This window comes from Ruditapes philippinarum, unplaced genomic scaffold (assembly GCF_026571515.1).
Source record: "Ruditapes philippinarum isolate M1 unplaced genomic scaffold, ASM2657151v2 ctg2749_1_1_1_1, whole genome shotgun sequence".
NCBI lineage: Eukaryota > Metazoa > Mollusca > Bivalvia > Venerida > Veneridae > Ruditapes > Ruditapes philippinarum.
Window position 1 is genome coordinate 182,157 of NW_026861915.1, and position 20,440 is coordinate 202,596.

Here is a 20,440-nt window from a genome sequence, read left to right on the forward strand (position 1 = left end):
AATGTCATGACCCGTTTGCTTTAGAAATGATTTGAGGTCATGTGTTTTGTATCTTTCTGTTTATGGGCATTGCATCATTCTAGGTTCTCCAGGAAATGAAATAAGGCCTAAAGAAATATTACATTTGTGTCTCGTACCTTACTTACTTGGAGAAAGCACATTTCAATAAATATTGGGACACACTGTTGAACCTGATGTTTCATGTGCATGGGATTTTGTCACTGTGTAACAGATAGGTGATTGTTTTTCTCTGAGACTCATTTACAGTATTTGTTGTGTTATATGAGAATATAATAATAATATATAGAATAGCCTGATCGATAGACTGTAATTGTCTTATTAGCCTGAACTGGTCTTCTCCAGCTGCATAATAACCACTTTCCCTGATCTCAGTTTTTTTTTCTTCTTTTTTTTTTTCATTAGCATGGGGGTGGAACCCCATATGAATCTCAAAAATGAGCATCGGTAAAAATGATATGTGAATTTCCGCTGCACCAGATGTGAAGCATAACACCAGATTTGACTGGAAAAATAGGCCAATCGCAGGGTAAGTTTTCATCTTTTTAAACATTTATATAAATTTCAATTCTTTTTTAAAAAAAAGCGAAATGTGATTTTACCCTCCTGACTCTCCTCTATATTACCCATTGTTGTTTTGGATTTCTATGCAGTTTTCATCGAGATATTCTTTCCGTCGTGGGCTCTGGTGTGTCCAAAACATGCAATGTGAATGAAGAAAATGTCACTAAACGGACTCAAAAAACAGAGATTTTACGAAATGTCACTATAGGTCGATGCTAAACATTCAAAAATTAAATCCTGTTTTAAACATTTATTGAGATTTGGCTACATACAAGGGAATCGCTGCTCATAGTACATTTGAGCTCCAGATGTGCTGAAGAGATTCATAAGTAATGTAGAAAAGAATCTACAAAACTACGGACCACTTCCATATAATCATTGAATAGCAATGTATAGAAACAATATAGGTTTTGCAGCTTTGGCTGAAAGTTCAATTGTAACATTAAGTGTGTTTGATTACCGCAGTGACAGAGCTTACTAGCTTATGCTAGCATTAGAAATACTAAAAGGCCCGAGTACATGAAAATGTTGACGCAGAGCGGATAGTACTCTTATGATAAACAATTCACTAATAAATGATATGTAACTTGAACTACTGAAGGGAATGGATTGAAACTTCACACACTTGTTCTCTGTGATTATATAAGATGATTGGCACAAGTCCCATAACTCTGATTTGCTTTTTTTCATAATTATGCCCCTTTTTCGACTTAGAAATTCTTGGTTAAGTTTTTGTATGTAAGCTGGTATCTCCATAACTACTGAAGGGAATGGATTGAAACTTCACATACTTGTTCTCTGTGATTATCTAAGATGATTGGCACAAGTCCCATAACTCTGATTTGCTTTTTTACATAATTATGCCCCTTTTTCGACTTAGAAATTCTTGGTTAAGTTTTTGCGTGTAAGCTGGTATCTCCATAACTACTGAAGGGAATGGATTGAAACTTCACACACTTGTTCTCTGTGATTATCTAAGATGATTGGTAGAAGTCCCATAACTCTGATTTGCTTTTTTTTATCATAATTATGCCCCTTTTTCGACTTAGAAATTCTTGGTTAAGTTTTTGTATGTAAGCTGGTATCTCCATAACTACTGAAGGGAATGGATTGAAACTTCACACACTTGTTCTCTGTGATTATCTAAGATGATTGGCACAAGTCCCATAACTCTGTTTTGCTTTTTTACATAATTATGCCCCTTTTTCGACTTAGAAATTCTTGGTTAAGTTTTTGCGTGTAAGCTGGTATCTCCAAAACTACTGAAGGGAATGGATTGAAACTACACACTCTTGTTGTCTGTGATTATCTAAGATGATTGGCACAAGTCCAATAACTCAGATTTACTTTTTTGCATAATAATGCCCCTTTTTCGATTCATAAATTCTTGGCTAAGTTTTTGTGTGTAAGCTTGTATCTCCATAACTACTGAAGGGAATGTATTGAAACTTGAAGGGTTTGTACCTTTTCGGACAATTTTATGTATTCATATAGGTAAGCATTATTATACTCAATGAAACACCCTTGTGACAAATTTTCGAATAGTCGAGCGTTACTGTCCTCCAACAGTTCTTGTTATGTTATGCACATATTAATCTCTTCAGCACATCTGGAGCTCAAATGCAATTTTGAGCTGCGATTCCCTTGTATGTAGCCAAATGTCAATAAATGTTTAAGCCAGGATTTGTTTGAATGTTTAGCATCGACCTGTAGTGAGATTTCATAAAATCTCTGTTTTATTAATCTGTTTAGTGACATTTTCTTCATTTATATTGCATGTTTTGGACACACCAGAACCCACGACAGAAAGAATATCTCGATGAAGACTGCATAGAAATCCAAAACAACAAGGGGTAATATCTATAGAGGAGAGTCAGGAGGGTAGAATCACATTTCGATTTTCTTAAAAAAAGGATTGAATTTTATATAAATGGTTAAAAAGATGAAAACTTACTCTGCGATCGGCCTATTTTTCAGTCACATCTGGTGTAATGCTTCACATCTAGTGCAGCGGAAATTCACATATCATTTTTACCGATGCTCATTTTTGAGAGTCATTTTCTATTCTTTGTGTTATTTTAGTATCAGTTTAAATTATTTCTATTCAGAATCACATTTTGCAAACTTGGTTATCACTTGTTGAAAGTAATTTTGCACTGTTTCATACAATGTATGTAAAGTTGTTTTCATGTTCACTGAATACATTTCATCAAAACAACCTTTTGCCTTTTTCCTCTATGTAGTTAAAGTTACAATTTTTCCCATTTTTATTAGACTGAAATGTTAACTTTCTGGTCGAGTTGACTAGTATACCTACATTGTACATGTATACCTATGTTATCTTAAATAAATATTGACCGGTGGTGTCATCCTGACAGACAGTATACATGTATATATATACATATCTAAATACTGAGATTATGTAATTATCTAATTTTTAAGATACCGGTAAGTAAAAAAAAAGAAAGATCGCAATTTTGAAAAACAGTAAAAGGCAAATTTTATCACAAATTAATGGATGGATGATCACCAAACTTGGTTCCTATCATTTTTACTTTTTTACTATAATGAAAAAAACAATCAGTGTCGGGAAACCTTATAACTAGAGAGTCAAGTTGAAGTTGACCTGGACTTGTCTTACTACAAGTTTATTTGAAAAAAATATTTCTATAATCACTGAAAAACAGTTGTTTCTTGTGAGCGAATCAGGGCCATCATGGCTCTCTTGTTATTATTTTTCATTGGTCAATGTTTTTCAATTTTTATTGGTTAATCAATTAATTATTTGAATTAATAATACTTGAGAATATTATATAAAGAGAGACAAAAATAAGTTAAGATAGAATTAGAACTTTTAAGAATTGAGAATTGGAATTTTTAAGAATTGTTAGGAACAGAATAGGAATTATTAAGAATAAGAACTATATTGTAAAGGTGTGTTAAAAGAATCTTGGAATCATTTTGATAAGAAACATTGTGGACTTAATATATTTTAATAAAAGTGAACTATTAGAAACTTTGTATGGAATATTATATTATTAAACCGTGACATAAATAAAATCAATAAATTGAATAAGTAATTAGGAACATTTGTGTTCATCCTTATTTCATCAAAGTTATCTGCTATCACACTCTACATACTGATAGTAAACTACGTGACCGACTGCTTGGGGTGGACACTTTATATTTTGTATCGGGACTCAATTAAGACCTCGGCTAATTCCCCACAGCTTAAACAACCGGTACCGCATAGCTCTACCGGAGGTCTAGGTTCCCGTACAGTGTTGCTGTTATTAGTGGAGAAGTTGTGACGTGCAGAAAGGGCCGCTGCAGCCCCAGCACACAGCAGCATCCAGCCCCAGCCCCTAGGCAGCCCCCGGTCGCAGATACGTAAATAATAGTACCCATACATGGCCCTAAATTTCAATGTAGTTAAATACTCTTCAAAGGGAAGGTAATGCATTAGGATGGTCATACCTGAAGCTTTACTGTCTGTTTATTATGCTCCCCGAAGGGAGAGCATATAGTCGCCACCTTGTCCGTCTGTCTGTCCGTCCGTTGTCTTGTCCGGAGCATAACTTGAAAACTGTTGGAGATGATTTATTTTAAGTTCATACAGTGGTAGAGGGCATTGAGGGGGAGTGCAGTGTCAAAGAACCATAACTCTATTTTGCCTATTTTAAATTATCTCCCCTTTTAGAAAAATCATGTCCGGGACATAATTTTAAAACTATAAGAGATATCAACATGAAACTTTGTAGGTAAATTGATCTCATTGAGAAAAAGTGCAATGCAAAAGAACCATAACTCTGTTAAGCCTCATTTTTGAATTATCTCCCCTTTTAGAAAAATCTTGTCCAGGACATAGCTGTAAAAGTATGAGATATATCAACATGAAACTTTGTAAGTAGATATATCTCAATGGGTAGATGTGCAGTGAATAAGAATCATAACTCTGCCTTGCCTAATTTTGGAGTAATTGCCTTTTGTTTCTTTTTACTTTTTGAACTTTGTCTGGGACATAGCTCTTAAATTATGAGAGATATCAACATGGAACTTTGTTGGTAGATAGATCTCATTGAGTAAAAGTGCAGTCCAAAAAAAACATAACTCTGTTTTGCCCAATTTTTGAATTATCTCCCATTTTAATAAAATCTTGTCCAGGAAATAACTCTAAAACTACAAGAGATATCAACATGAAACTTTGTAGGTAGATAGATCTCAATGGGTAGATGTGCAGTGCACAAGAACTTGAACTCCACCTTGCCAAATTTTATAGTAATTGCCCTTTGTTCATTTTTACATTTTGAACTTTGTCCGAGACGTAACTTGGAAACCATAAGAGGTATCAACAATAAACTTTGTAGGTGGTTAGAAGTGCAGTGCAAAGAACAGTAACTCTGCCTTGCCTAATTTTGGAATTATTGCACTTTGAACTCTTTCCAGGGACCTAACTCTGAAACTACAATAGGTGTACTTTCCTGTGTCCAAAACCTATTCGGGGAGCATCACCCGGCTCAAACCGGGCTCTTGTTAATTAGTACATGTATAATGTGCAGTGATTTGCGGGGTTTGTTAAGGATCCATCACCTTACGCAATATTTTTTCTTTGTTAGGGAAAGTTTCAAATTATATATTGACTAAAAAAGGGAACAGTGCAGATCATGATTAGATGGCACAGCTCTGCACTGCTCGCAGCAATGTATACAAAAATGTCTAAGAAAGCGCTCCTATTCCATAATAAATGTATATTGTCCCTTATATTGATTTATTCTATGTTTGAACAATATTAGCAGTTATTTATTTTCTAACAGTTTCCGATGATGTTTCTATGGTGAAATTAACAGAACGTCTTAATTTCCCTCTGTAATTTTATTGGTTTAAGTAAGATAACCTTTAAAGTTTTTTTCCAAATAATAAGACTCAGGTTTAAGCAGCTGTAGACATTTTTTCTTTGGATTATGAGAAGGCCTTTTTTAAAAATAACTCGCATGAATAGGCTTCTAATTGAAGAAAGATGGGTATTTTTTATTTATTCTTTATTGTAAAAATCATTTATTAGTAATCATAAAGGTCTTTATTCAGACATTACACGTTCCAATATCTATATCTGAAAAGTTTCTCTTTTACAGAATTTTAAATGAATCTATTATATTACTGAATTATAATGTAATGTTTTCAGCATGAAAAGATATATCGTGGCCTATTGAGAAGTCTGATGCACCCTCTTGGTGCCCCTGATGATACTATAGGACTGAGGCCTGGGGATTTACTTGATCACTTGAGAGAGGCAAGTGTTAAACATTATTATGTTGTTGTTGTTTTTTTACATTAACTTGATATTTTGTTATTGAAAGAGAGACACTTGATTTTAAGCCCATGTCTAGAAATTTAAACACCGGAAGATGACAATGACATAGGGTTAAAACAGTTCTGATTTACAACAAATGCTACTGTGTATATCTTTTATGCAGTTTATCAATTTGATTATCAGTAAAACAAATTGGTTCGTTTACTTACTGCATGGCTCATTTCAGCCATATACTTGTACAAATTCAGTGTTTAACTGTTGTACAATAATTATTAATGCATTATTTTTACATTCCTGTTTTAAATGTTTTACACAGTCGATACACAATAAAGACATAACTCTGTAGAAAGTCAAAGATGCAGACTGTCAGATGTTGTAGTTACACATTTATAGAAATATGGCCAAGTATAGACCCGGAACATTACGAAACAATTTGTTAGGATACCTTGACACTTGTTTTATTTGTTTTGGTACTGATATCCAGGCAAATAATTCTATGAATTCCATATTTTGAGACATAACCTCTGCTTATTCACCAAATTTGACTTAAACTTAATCTTTTTAAAGCAGCAGACTTTAAAGTATAAGAAAAGGCATGTGACATTGTTATATAAGAACATTTAAAACTGATTTGGTTTCTTGCATAAAGCCCTTGCATCACGGTGAATATCACCAAAGAAGGTGAAGAATTTCAATCTGATCCTTGATTGATTCTACATTGCATGTTGGTAAATAATCATAATTATACTACTCAAAATTTCATCACTTATTCGATTGTATATATTTTTATGTGTTAACAAAAACAACAATTAATTAGTTAAAAATGATATTTTGATAATTTTGATATTGAAATGTATTAATTTGTTGTTATCAGCCCGAAAAAATTCCGGCATATATTGTTATGAACCCATCTGTCCACCCATCCGGCCGCCAGTGTTAGCAGGTTTTTGAATCAGGTCTGTATCTTTTGAAAAGGAAATTGAAACTACTTGGCAAAAATGTTAACCATAATGAGAGGATATGCAGAGCGCAGGTTTGACCTACCTCATGTCAAGGTCATTTTTCATCAATATCAAAATTTGTGTCCGCTCTGTTTCTTTTAAACCCATTGTAGTTAATTAAATCAGTATTTGGCAGAAATATTTATATTCCAGGTGACTTTTTGGGTATGGTACACGCAGATTTTTCTCTGATTAAAGTATGTTTTTATGCCCCTGGGCATAAAGTAATTGAGCCATCCGTCTGTCCGTCCGTCCGTACGAGGTTAACCTAGATGGGCAAGTTGGATTTTTCTTAAGTTCTACCTGTACCAATGGCTTTATAATTTACACACTTACTAATCCATACAAAGTATATGATCTGGGCAAGTTACATAACTATGGCTTCCATTTGCACCAAGTTATGGCCCTTTTCAGCACTTAGAAAATGAATAATGGTTAACCTAAACCGGCAAGTTGGAAATATCTTATGTTCTATCTGAACTATTGGCTTAATAATTTTCACACTTATCAATACAATGTACATGATATTGCCAAGTTATATAAATGTGCCATCCATTTTCCCAGTAATTTCCCTTTTTATCACTTTGAAAATAGGGCCTTGTATGGTTAACCTATTCCGCCAAGTTGGATTTATCAAAAAATTTCACCTAATTACTTAATTTATTTAATGATATCTTTCATATTTGGTAGGAGGATACCTTTAACGGTCCCCTAATTTTTTGTGGTGTTAGGCATCTCTAGGTCAAGGTCAAGGTCACTTGTGTAAAAAAATAAATCTAAACATTTCTGCTCATACAGCCTTTATTTTTAAGTTAATGTCTTTCATGTTTATAATACTAATAGTCATACCAAGGGAGGTCCTCTTCCTTTTCCTTTAGTAAGGGGTCCGTCGGGTCATGGTCACCAATGTCAAAAATAGATTTTTTACACTTTTACAGGTGTATTAAGTTATTAACCTTATTCTATCGACAGATGTCTTGTATATTTTGTAGGAACATAAAATTGAGGTATTCTCATTTGGATGGAGGTAGGGGTCAGTTTGGTCAAGGTCACCAGTGCTAAAAATAGATTTTTACACTTTTGCTCATACAGCCTTTATTTATTGACAGATTTGTATTATAATTGGTAGGAAGATAACTTACATGGTATTCTTCCTTTGGATGGAGTTAGGGGTCAGTTGGGTCAAGGTCAACAGTGCTAAAAATAGATTTTTACACTTTTGCCCATACAGCCTTTATATATTGACAGATTTATTTCATATTTGGTAGGAAAATAAGTTGCATGATATTCTTCCTTTGGATGGAGTTAGGGGTCAGTTGGGTCAAGGTCACCAGTGCTAAAAATAGATTTTTTACACTTTTGCCCATACAGCCTTTATTTATTGACAGATTTATTTCATATTTGGTAGGAAAATAACTTGCATGATATTCTTCCTTTTGATAGAGGTAGGGGTCAGTTGGTCAAGGTCAAGGGTGCCAATTACAGATTTCTACACATGATTGGTTTTCTTCATGAACTGCGATAATTTGCTTGCATCTCTTAGTAACAAATTGTTCTTTCTTATCATTTAAAAAAGTGTTAACAATTAATGAAGGCATTTACTTACCGAGTTTAATAGCTAAAGGCTTTTGAGAGAAATAATCAAGATGAAAAGGCTAAGATGGAAAAGAAACTGAAGGATAGAGTAAAACATGCTCAGGTGAGAAGACACATACAAATTAGCTACTTCACTCTCTAAAGTTAAATTATTGACAACAGTGAGCGCGGGGGCATTTGTGTTTATCAAACACAGATTCTTGTTTATTAATTACTTTGCTGTTACTCAACCGATTTGGATCAGATACGGCGCAGTTACACGTAATTATATCAGCTACCCATAGTAAATGAAAATTTTGAAAACCCCTTAATGTTTTTGAGAACATATGAGTACTGTTTTGTTGGTGGGCGTCAACTTTGGTTTCTACTCAATAACTTGAGTTTGCTTCGGCCTATTGACACCAAACTTGGTGTGTTGGTAGCTTATATCAAGTGACAGCTTGGGATTGCTACCCAGGTGTCTGTGATCAAGGTCAAGGTCACTGTTACTAAAAATAGAAATTCTGTTTCCGCTCAATAATTTTAGTTTGCTTAGGCCTATTGACACCAAACTTAGTGTATGGGTAGCTTATATCAAGAGGCAGCTTGGGATTGCTACCCAGATGTGTTTGATTAAGGTCAAGATCACTGTTGCTAAAAATAGAAATTCAGTTTCCACTCAATAACATAAGTTCACTTTGGCCTATTGACACTAAACATGGTGTATGTGTAGCTTATATCAAGACACAGCTTGGGATTGCTACTCAGGTGTCTGTGATCAAGGTGAAGGTCACTGTTGCTAAAAATAGAAATTCAGTTTTCGCTCAATAACTTGAGTTTGCTAAGGCCTATTGACACCAATCTATGACCTATAGCAATCCCAAGCTGCATCTTAATATAAGCTGCCCACACAGCAAGTTTGGTGTCAATAGGTCACAGCAAACTAAAGTTATTATGTTAAAATTGAATTTCTTTTTTGTGCCCCCACTTTAGAGGAGGCATTTAGATTTATCCATCTGTCCGAGCAAACATTTTGGGTTTAGGGGCTGTGTAACAGTAAAGAGAACAAAAGAGAACAATAGGTTCATTCCGTGATCAAAGGGTTTATGGGCTAGTAGCCCTTAAGAAAACAAAGAAAATAACAAAGAAAATAGCCCCTAAACCCAGAATGTTGGAACGTCCGTCCGAACCTCCATCTGTCCTTCCATCCTTCCGTCTGTTTTCATTTTGTGTTGCGCATAGCTAAAAAAGTATTTGACCTAGAGTCATGAAACTTCACAGGAATGTTGCTCAGCATGTGAAGTTGTGCACCTGGTTTTTTTCTGTTTTGTCAGAGTTATTGCTTTTGACTTTTTCAATTATCAACTTTTTTCCCACGTAACTCAAAAAGTATTTGACCTAGAGTCTTGAAACTTTACAGGAATGTTGATCAGCATATGCAGTTGTACACCTGGGTATTTTCTTTTGGATTTATTTAGTATTTTTAGAGTTACTGCCCTTGACTTAGTGAAAATTTCCAAGTTTCAACTTGTGTCTCATGTAACTCGAAAAGGATTTGACCTAGAGTCATGAAATTTTACAGGAATGTTGATCAGCATGTGTAGTTGTGCACCTGGGTATTTTCATGTGGATTTATAAAGTATTTTTAGAGTTATTGCCCTTGACTTAGTTAAATTTTGCAATTTTCAAGTTGTGTCTCATGTAACTAAAAAAGGATTTGACATAGGGTCATGAAACTTTTCAGGAATGTTTATAAGCATGTGTAGTTGTGCACCTGGGTATTTTCGTGTGGATTTATGTAGTATTTTTAGAGTTATTGCCCTTGACTTAGTAAAAATTTGCAATTTTCAACTTGTGTCGCATGTAACTCAAAAAGGATTTGACCTAGAGTCATGAAACTTTACAGGAATGTTGATCAGCATGTGTAGTTGTGCACCGGGGTATTTTCATGTGAATTTGTATAGTATTTTTTATAGAATTATTGCCCTTGACTTTTTAAAAACCGTTTCATTATGTTGTGTTATTTGTTATTCCAAAATGGGTCAGAAACCTGTATCATACAAAATGGTCATTTATCAGATTTCTTTTAAGTTAAGCGTGGTTGTAGACAGGGAGATCCAATTTCACCCTATATTTATATCTTATGTGCGGAAGTTTTGGGTTCAATGATTAGGAAAAATAATAATATTACTGGAATAACGATTTACAATAAAGAATATAAGTTATGTCAGTATGCAGATGACACACAGCTGTTTTTAGATGGAACTGAGAAATCATTAGAAAATTGTCTAAACATGCTTGATAAATTTTATGCCTTTTCTGGTTTAAAGATAAATACCGAAAAAACAAGGGCATTTTGGATAGGGTCAAGAAGAAATACAAATACTAAACTATGTCAACAGCTTGAATTAGACTGGTCAAAATCTCCAATAAAAATATTAGGTGTAATATTTTCTGCAGACGTTGAGTACATTTGGGACTTAAACTGACATGAAATTCTTAATAAATGTGAAAAATTAATTAATATATGGTTTAAGCGTAATTTTACTCTTTTTGGAAGAGTCACAGTTATAAAATCTCTTATTATTTCAAAATTTGTACATTTGTTTATGTCATTGCCAAATCCTTCAGAAGATTTCATTAAACAAATAGATAGATTATTATATCAGTTTTTATGGAAAAAAGATCCAGATAAAATTAAAAGATCAATTATAGATAAAAAATATAGAGGCAGGTGGTATTAAAACGGTAAATGTTAGAGCCTTTATGAACAGTTTAAAGTTAAGTTGGATCAAACGTCTATTGAACTAAAATGGCGAATCTTTGGTTACCCTCTCTCATTTGAATATAACCAAATTGGTAAAGCTTGGTCCTGTTTATGCATCAGTTATATCTGAAGAACTTTCAAACATTTTCTGGAAACAAGTGTTGAAAACATGGACTAACTTTTGCAAAAAGTGAGCATTGAAAGTATCAAAGATATATTATATTCACCATTATGGTTCAACACAGTAGATTCCGTAACACTAATTTACATTACATCATAATATATTATCTATTATTGTTTTATTTGACAATGAGGGTAATATTTACAGTATTCAAAAATTGTAAGATATAAGATAAGAGGTACATTTTTAGATATTCAACAAGTCATTGAGTCCATCTGCTTTTTATGGAGAGAAAAGATTAGGAACAGTAGAAATGAAGTATTTTTATACAAGCAAAACATTTCATTAAATCCCTATCTTAAATGTGTTATACATAATAGGAAGAGTTGCAGATTATTTTATGATATCCTTATTGGCACAGACAATTTAGTTGTTCCTAACAAATGGGTAAATTCTGTAGGACCTATATCACAGAAGGAGTTTTAAATTAGTTTACAAGCTTAAATACTGTGAAAAGATTTTCAGTATTAGATTAATCAAAAAATTCTTGTGACAAATACATTTTTATATTGTATAGATATTAGAGATAATAATTTATGCTCATATAGTCATTAGTGTTACATTGATAGAGAAACAATTGAACATTTATTCTATCAATGCCTATATACCAATACTTTTGTTTTAGAACTGAAAGACTGGCTTAATAGAGATGTGTTTTGTCGAATTTGATATTTCAGACATGAAAGGCATACTGTTCTTGTACTATGGAAAAAATAATATTTTGAATTTTGTAACATTATTAGCAAAATACTATGTTTATAAAACAAAATTTAGAGAAAATTGTCAAAATTACTTAGATATAAATATGTCAAGGTCACACATATAGGTCAAATGTTAAAAGTCAACAACCAGGTGGCTGGTCCAAAGGTCAAGGTTATAACATAACCAGCAGCCTTGTAATTCTCACCTGAATGATTTTTAAACATGAAAACTATAACAAATAATGCATAAGAGTCACAATCAAAGTATTATAGGTTAAAACAGGACAAATCACTAAAGCCAACGGAACAGCAATTTTGCGTAAAGCATGATACAACCACACATGTTAAAAACTTATTAATATATGAAGTCTAAAATTACCCATGGTCACCTTGACATTGACAGAATAAGACGATCTACAAAGGTACTCTGGCAAGTTGAACATTTTTTAACTTCATACAAGTCATAGCAATGACTTGCCAACTTATATTTTTCTCATTTACAAAACGTGATGGCTGTATAACTATGTATACAATTTTTCAGCAATTTTTCTGTCCATAACTGAGTGAATGGGCAAACCTTTTCTGACAAGAATCCGGTGGCATTGGTGTTTTACAAACACACTTTCTTGTTTCACAAATGCAATCTTGTTAACCCAGTGACATACTTTTTATCCTACCTAAGAAGGCAGTATTTCTCAGGTGAGCAAAATAGGACCTTTCTTGGTCCTATTGTATGAATCTTTACAATATAATGCAATGAGCTTAGCAAATTGGCATGTAGCATTGCCTTGTGAAAATCTACAAAAGGGATGCCCTTGGAGTCAAAAATGGCCCGGCATTCGGGGCTACTTAATTTACATTAACTTTTAAAACAAAAATGTCTTTAAAATTATATTCTCTGAAAAAACAGTGCCCTGAGCTTAGATGAGTGGCTTAATGTTCTTGGGGTCACTTAGCAGGGTTCGTACAGTCTTAAAAAGTGCTTATTAAATTTCTGTCCTTTTCTTAAAAAGTGCTTAAAAATGATAAAAAGTGCTTAAAAGTCCTTGAATTTGATTACTCCCTTGAAAAGTGCTTAAAAAGTGCTTAAATTGGCTACAAATGTGCTTGAAAATGATTGAATGACTGACTAGTGTCGGTTAAAATCAAGTTACCAGATTTTGATATGTAACGATCATCGCGAGATCACCGCATTACCCCACCCACTGCAATTATGTATAATGCTAATGATTTTTACTTACCATTCAATGACTATTGGCATTATTTATGTTAAAAAATTTAATAATGTAGATATATATTATATTGTCATGTTATAGTATTTATATTTAAAAGAAACAAAAAACCTATGAAAGAAAAACATAAATCACAAATGGAAACAGTTAGCCATTACAATTGTAGTGAAAGCTTCCAGCATTAGTTTTGCCCCTTAGTTAATCAAACACCATTTTTCTCCATCAGTAAAAAGTGTAGGCTTTATGACTGTGTGTGATTAACTTAATTCAGCAATGTTTGCATTACACAGTTACAGTATAAGTTGAGATTTTTTGTAACAATATGATGCCTGACTGATTGACAGGTAATATAACAAAAGAGCGGATTAACAATTACCTGTTCTTACACACTTTTTCTGCTTATAAGCACAGTTGAAAAAAATTTTCCCTTAGATTTTTTTTTTTTGTAAGGGGGGGGGGGGGGGGGGGAGCGTGATATATTGAAGTTAGGGTTTTAACAGGGGGCCATAAAACAGAGGGTGGCAGTTAAGTATCTTTCTGATGTTATTCTATAGAAACTGTTAAAGTGTACTGTAGCCAGAAAATGTGTTATCAACAAAAAATGACTTATAAATTAATGTTGGTTAAACATTGTGTAGGATATAGACACTAAAATTGTGCTTGAAAAATGGAAAAAGATGCTTAAAAAGTGCTTAAAAAGTCCTTGAATTTTGATACTGGATGTCTGTACGAACCCTGCTTTAAGTTAATATTGACTTGTATAACAAAATACATTAAGTCTCTTTTATGAAACATATATATAACAATGGCAAAAGCTTAGGTATTTGTCTTTTAGCATTTTGTAGCAGACTTTTAAAACACCATATGCAACTTTATTAAGAATAATAAACTCACTGTGACTTTATTACTGACATTGTGGACTTTTCTTTACATGTATATCATATGAGTGATCCATGGTCATGATGACCATTTAGAGCTATAGCAATATAATTTTGTTTATAAGCACAGTTACAAATGTAGAATTAATCTTTGATATCAGTTGACCAAGATTCTGATTTTAACCAAGTGACCACTCTTTATTATAAATAGACTTATGCTACAAATCTACATTGTATAAATAAATAAAAAAGTTTAATCGAGTTGCACAATTTCAGGTGTAGATTTGGACTCTGATACCAGAACAAATACTTTGTTACCCAGTGACATACTTTTTAAAGCTACATTCAATACTACCTCTTGTAAGTACAACTTGTGACTCAGGTGTGTGACAAAGGGCCTGTTAGACCCAATTGTATCAACAAGCATCAACATAATGATGACCTATGTTTTTATCAGAAAAAAAATAACATGGAACATCACTGCTATTTGATAAAGTTAAATACTATTCAACTTGACAAAAATGTTTTATCAGATATACATAACCACATTACCTTGAACTTGAACCTTAAGACCCCTAACTATAAGTAAGAAAACCATGCAAGGTCTATACGAGGGATGTTCGAAATGTATTGCTTATTTCTATCTGGAGACTTCAAATTTCAAGTTAGCTCAAAAGAGTTCATTTCATGCCCTCGAAGTACTCCCCGTGGCTAGAAATGCAAAGTTTCAGCCGATGTATCCACTTCTTGAAGGCGTCACGGTACACTGATTTGGGCACAATAATACGGTACTGATGAATGGCAGATCCAAGTGCCAGTCGGGACTTGTATTTCCGCCCAGCAAGGAAGGATTTCAATTTCAGAAACAAAAAGAAATCACATGGGGCAAGGTCTGGAGAATACGGGGGGTGAGGCAAAACAGTTACTTTTCCTTTTTTCAAAAACGCCGAAACTATTGCGGAGGTATGAGAGGGTGGGCATTGTCATGCAGACCTGGGGATGATTACATTGATCAGTAATTGATTTAATTACAATTACTTTCAGATTTTATTGTAATTGATTATGATTGATTACTCGTACTTGCCTCTGTAATCAATTAAATTACAATTATTTTAAGAGAGTAATTGATTGATAATTGATTACATTCAATGTAAAGTAAAATCCCTATTTAAGACCACCCCTGAATTAAGACCACTCCCATAATAAGACAGAGGTTCTTCAAGTCAATGGTTACATGATCCAGAATTAAAAACAACCGCTTATCCACTTTTAAGACCACATGATTCAGTCCAAATTCTTTGCTTTATTCTTAATTTGACCCAACTATTGAGACCACTGATATTACAGTCAACACCTATCTAGATCTTAAATTTGTTGATCTGCTTGAATGCTTTGCATGACACTTAATTTCACAAGGTGTGATTTATTATTGGGTCATTGTATGAAATAAGGTGAGAAGCTAAATTTTATAGTGGTTTAATGTTGCTTCCAGCAAATTTATTTTGTGAAGAATTAATTTTTTTGACAGGTGATTTATGTATATCATATAATAATTGATATTGAAATCTGACCAAAGAGAATTTTATGTCAAATTTCTTCAGAAATATGTTTCCTCTCATCTGATATCAAAGCATGCTTTTATAGTGTCTTTTATATTGTATTTGTAGCTTAAGATAAGCAATGTTTTTTTGTTTTTTTCCCATACAAAATGATTTAAACAGACCATGGTCATAAAGTATGTAAGCAATGTTAAGAATATTCACAATTAAAACCACTTTGGTCCAGCCAAGATGATGGTCTTAATTAAGGGCTTTTACTATATAAATGTAAAACAAAAGTTAAACTGTATCATGTAAAATAAAGGCATCCTTTGACTTAAAATAGTTTCCTGTTAAATCTTAAAGTAATCAATGTCAATCAAATTGTAATCATAATTACTGACTGAATTTTAGCTGTAATTGATTAATTACAATTAAATTAATCAAATTTTGGCAAGGTAATCAATTACATGATGATTACAGTGTAATCATGTAATCAATTAAAAAATCAATGATTACAATTAATTATTACCCCAGGTCTGTTGTCATGTAGAAGATTGGGTATCCGGACAATTCCCCTCCCGGACGATTCCCCTCCCAGTAAATTTGAATGTTTTTTCACAACCCGGACATTTCCCCTCCCGTTATTTTTTTACGGCGGACAATTCCCCTCCCGTTCTTTTATCAACCCGGACAATTCCCCTCCCGTTCTTTTAACAACCCGGACAATTCCCCTCCCGCTGTTGTCAGAGCGGACAATTTCCCTCCCGTGGCTGTTGAATATATATATTAGGGATGTCATCTGGAGCCGAAACGGCCATCCGGATATCCGAATCAAACATCCGGATGTTCGGATCGTTGTCATATTCTTAGATGTCTGATATGACGAAACCATTTCTTCACGACCTTTTTCAAATTGTAGTATTTCGTTTTTCTTCCTTTTTAATTGAATGATACATATCAAAAATCTTCCGTTATTGATTTTTATTTCTTCTATATAGAATACGACTAGCTTTTATTAATAAATTTAGTGCGTGTGGTACTTACGATTTCAAATGAAATGGAAACGAAAATCGCCGCCGATTGTCTGAATTCCTCAATTAGCGCTATAGTACGCAATAAAATTCGCTCACATTTGTGAAAACAAAATAATACCCGTAAAAATTAAATATAATGTTTCCATTGTTCAATAACACGCATACAATTTACACACGATGACCTTTGACACGCGTGTAGCCGACTTTTCCAAAGAATCTGCCAATCTTTGATGTTTACCATCATGTAGCACTGGCTGTTTGATTCGAATCATCAAAGAAAGTGCCGAAACTTACATGAATTACACACATTTTAAGTGTTCATAAGTGAAAAAAGAAATGTGAAAAAAAAATGTTTTTAAAAAAATGCACATGTTTGATTAATACTAAAGGAGAAAGTTATTTTGTCGGATAATTTTCGTATCAATTTCAATAAAAGCTTTGATAATTAACATATAATGCGTAAGTGAATTTCTTTATTTGCTAATTTTTTTTCTGCAGATTTTTCAATGTCTAAAAATAAGGAGTCGACGGGTCGGTAAGCCGAAATATATATAAATATAATAACCTAATTAAATATTTAAATTTGGACATAAAAAAATGTAACATCGTTGCCGATGACAGTCGCACGGGACTTAGAATCTTACAAAACTTAAATTTGATTAACAACATGTTTCATAATTGACTCGTAATTATTATAGTAATTATTGAATTTTTTGTGGACTGCAGAGGTTATGATGTGTATTGTCAAACTAATCGTTATCCGAACGTTCGGATATCCGGACTCCGAATGACATCCCTAATATATATTATATAATATTGTTTATTTGAAAGGTATATACATTTTTGCAATCAAGGACACATTTAATTAAGGGCGGCAATGATTAAAGATTTTTTATTGACAGTTTGTTTATCTTAAGCAGCGGCGGCAATGATTAAAGGCGGTATAATGTCACTTTTGTGAAATAATGATTGTTAAAAGTTCCGATCTTTAACAGTTTATTGTTAAGAGTAAAAACTGTCATCTTTGATAAGAATGGTTATAGATTTTTTTATACGCAATGTATAAAAAAACGGGAGGGGAATTGTCCGCTCTGCTAAAAAAATGGGAGGGGAATTGTCCGCTCTGCTAAATTAACGGGAGGGGAAAAGTCCGCCCTATTAAAATAACGGGAGGGGAAATGTCCGGGTTGTGAAAATAATATGGAAGGGGAATCGTCCGGGAGGGGGATTGTCCGGGATTCAGAAGATTGATATGCTTAAAACCAGTGACAGGGCGTCGTTTCTTATAATACTTTTTCAGTTTCTTAAGTACTACGTCTTTGTAGTACTTACCAGTGATACTTTTGCCCTTTTTCACTGCGACTCCTTCACCAGAGAAGAAAATTGCATACAAAACCTTCTTTGCACTCAAAGACCGTTTGGCAATTATTGGGCGTTTGTTGTGTTTAGTGGCCCAGATTTTGTTGCTTACTTTTCTGACGGGCTCAAAATAATGGACCCAAGTTTCATCACCTGTGACGACATTGGCAAACTGTTTTTTGTCATATTTTGGAAACATTTGAAGCAGCTTTTTGGCCACCTTAACCCGTTGCCTCTTTTGCTCATCGGTCAACAGATGTGGCACCCATTTGGCAGAAATCTTTCTGACTTTCAAATGCTTTAAATAAAGTGAACCGTTGATAGTGATGTGCCTACCTTTTGTGCAATATCACAAACTGTTAATCTGGCATCTCTTTCAATGATATCCTTTATTTTGGAAACAATTTCGTTACGAGATGCAGATTTTGGCCTACCTGATTTTGGTACATTTTTGATGCACTCTACACCAGACTCAAATTTCTTTTTCCATCGCCTAACTGTGTCATAAGACACACAAGAAGGCCCATAAGCAGTAGAGAGTTCAGTCATCAACTGCTTCAAAGAGCAACCCAGTTTTGAGCGAGCTTTGATGTAAGCCTGTATTTCATCTTTTTTGTTGACGCTTCTTCCAACCATTTTTACTACAGGGGTCAAAGACTGTGTGTATTTAAATGGCAAATTGTATGTCTTCCACTTAGTCTAACATGTACATTTATACACCGTTGTGTAGGTATTAAATTACCCTATACAGGTATGTATTGGTTTTTATGACATGGGTCATTTAAAAGGACTGAAAGAGCAAAAGTGTGAACGATATATTTTTAGTACTGGTATCTTGCGCTGTGACCCCAAACCTGAAAGACACAGATCAATATAATAAGCAAGAGTAATAAAATCTATTTTTTATTTGTGACATTGACCTTAAACTCAGTGACCTCAGACTCCTCTCAAGTTAAGATATAACATGTAATATGAGTATTTCAGTCAATCAGCCACACAGTGGAAAAAGTGTGAAAAACTAACTTTTTCTACCTCTTTTTAACATTGGTCCAATTGACTGTGTACACCACCCAAAGATATAGAGCCGCTCTAGTTATATTCCTTTAGATAGACATTTATCTATGAATAAAAGGTGCATGAGCAAAGGGTTTATTAAACTATTTTTAAACCCAGTCCTTCATTACATGACTATGGAAGGAAAATTTCTTCCGAGGTTACAAGTCAATAAATTTAGGCTGTTTAAGCAAAAGTGTAAAAAATGTTTTGGTACCAGTGACCTTGACCTTGAATCCAGAACAGCAAACTACAATTTTTTTAACACATGGTATCTAAACATTAAATATGAAAGACAACAATTAATTGTCCCTTTATATGTATAGTAAACAATTAAAAATATTGTATTAAAAATTATGGGTTGAAGTCAGCCCTAATATTTTATGCGAGTTTAATCATGACTTAAAGATGACCCATACTTATTTTGCAGTCTGTCAGTCAAAGGTGGAGATCACATTGGTCGTGATCACTGAAAACTTGTCCAACAGGAACTTATAACTATAGATACTGTTATACAATATTTTCCCTCACATTAGCGCTTGGCGGCCAGTGTCCCCTTGTTATTCGTTGAAGCTGTAAAAATTTGAGAAAGATTTAAATCATGTTAGACTTTTTATGTTTATGAACTATTTAATACAGGTGTTTGAAGTAGAGCAGGAAGATCATGAGCTTTATATAATGGAAGAATCTCCTAATAGGGTAAGTATATACCATTATTAGCTCATTTGAGCACATGTTCAAGTTGAGCTATTTTGAGCTGTATCTGTTGTCAACTTTTGTTTTAAACAACAACACCTAAACTGCTGGACCAATGTTGTTATTCGCTGTGTATATTGTTATGCACATGATTGTCCGTCCGTCCGTCTGTTGGCAATTCCATTCATCTGTTAGCAGATTTTCGTGTCCGGTCTGTATCTTTTGAACTGGTGGGGCACTAATGTTAACCATAATGAGAGGATATGCAGAGCGCAGGTTTGACCTTTCTCGGGTCAAGGTAGCACTTAGTCATTTTGTATCAATATCAACATTTTGTGTCTGCTCTGTACCTTTTGAACCAATAGAAAGTGATAAAAAATTTATTGCAGAAATATTTCTTATATTGAGACGGTGTGCAGAACATATGTTCAGACTTCCTAAGATCAAAATTGGCCCTGCCCTGGGGATTGATTTATATAGACTTATATAGGAGTTTTCGTTAGAACCGGTGGAGGGAAATTCAAACTTC

At 33.6% G+C, this 20,440-nt stretch overlaps 1 protein-coding gene across 2 annotated transcripts in view; it reads left to right on the forward strand.

The window, feature by feature from the left end:
* LOC132717359 (uncharacterized) overlaps positions 1-20,440 on the forward strand; it is an 81,368-nt gene that overhangs the window by 58,213 nt on the left and 2,715 nt on the right. For both annotated transcript variants that reach the window (XM_060700807.1, XM_060700808.1), the window contains exons 2-3: positions 5,765-5,872; positions 19,855-19,914. In XM_060700807.1, coding sequence (XP_060556790.1) covers positions 5,765-5,872; positions 19,855-19,914 — 168 coding nt within the window. The remainder of the gene's footprint in view (positions 1-5,764; positions 5,873-19,854; positions 19,915-20,440) is intronic.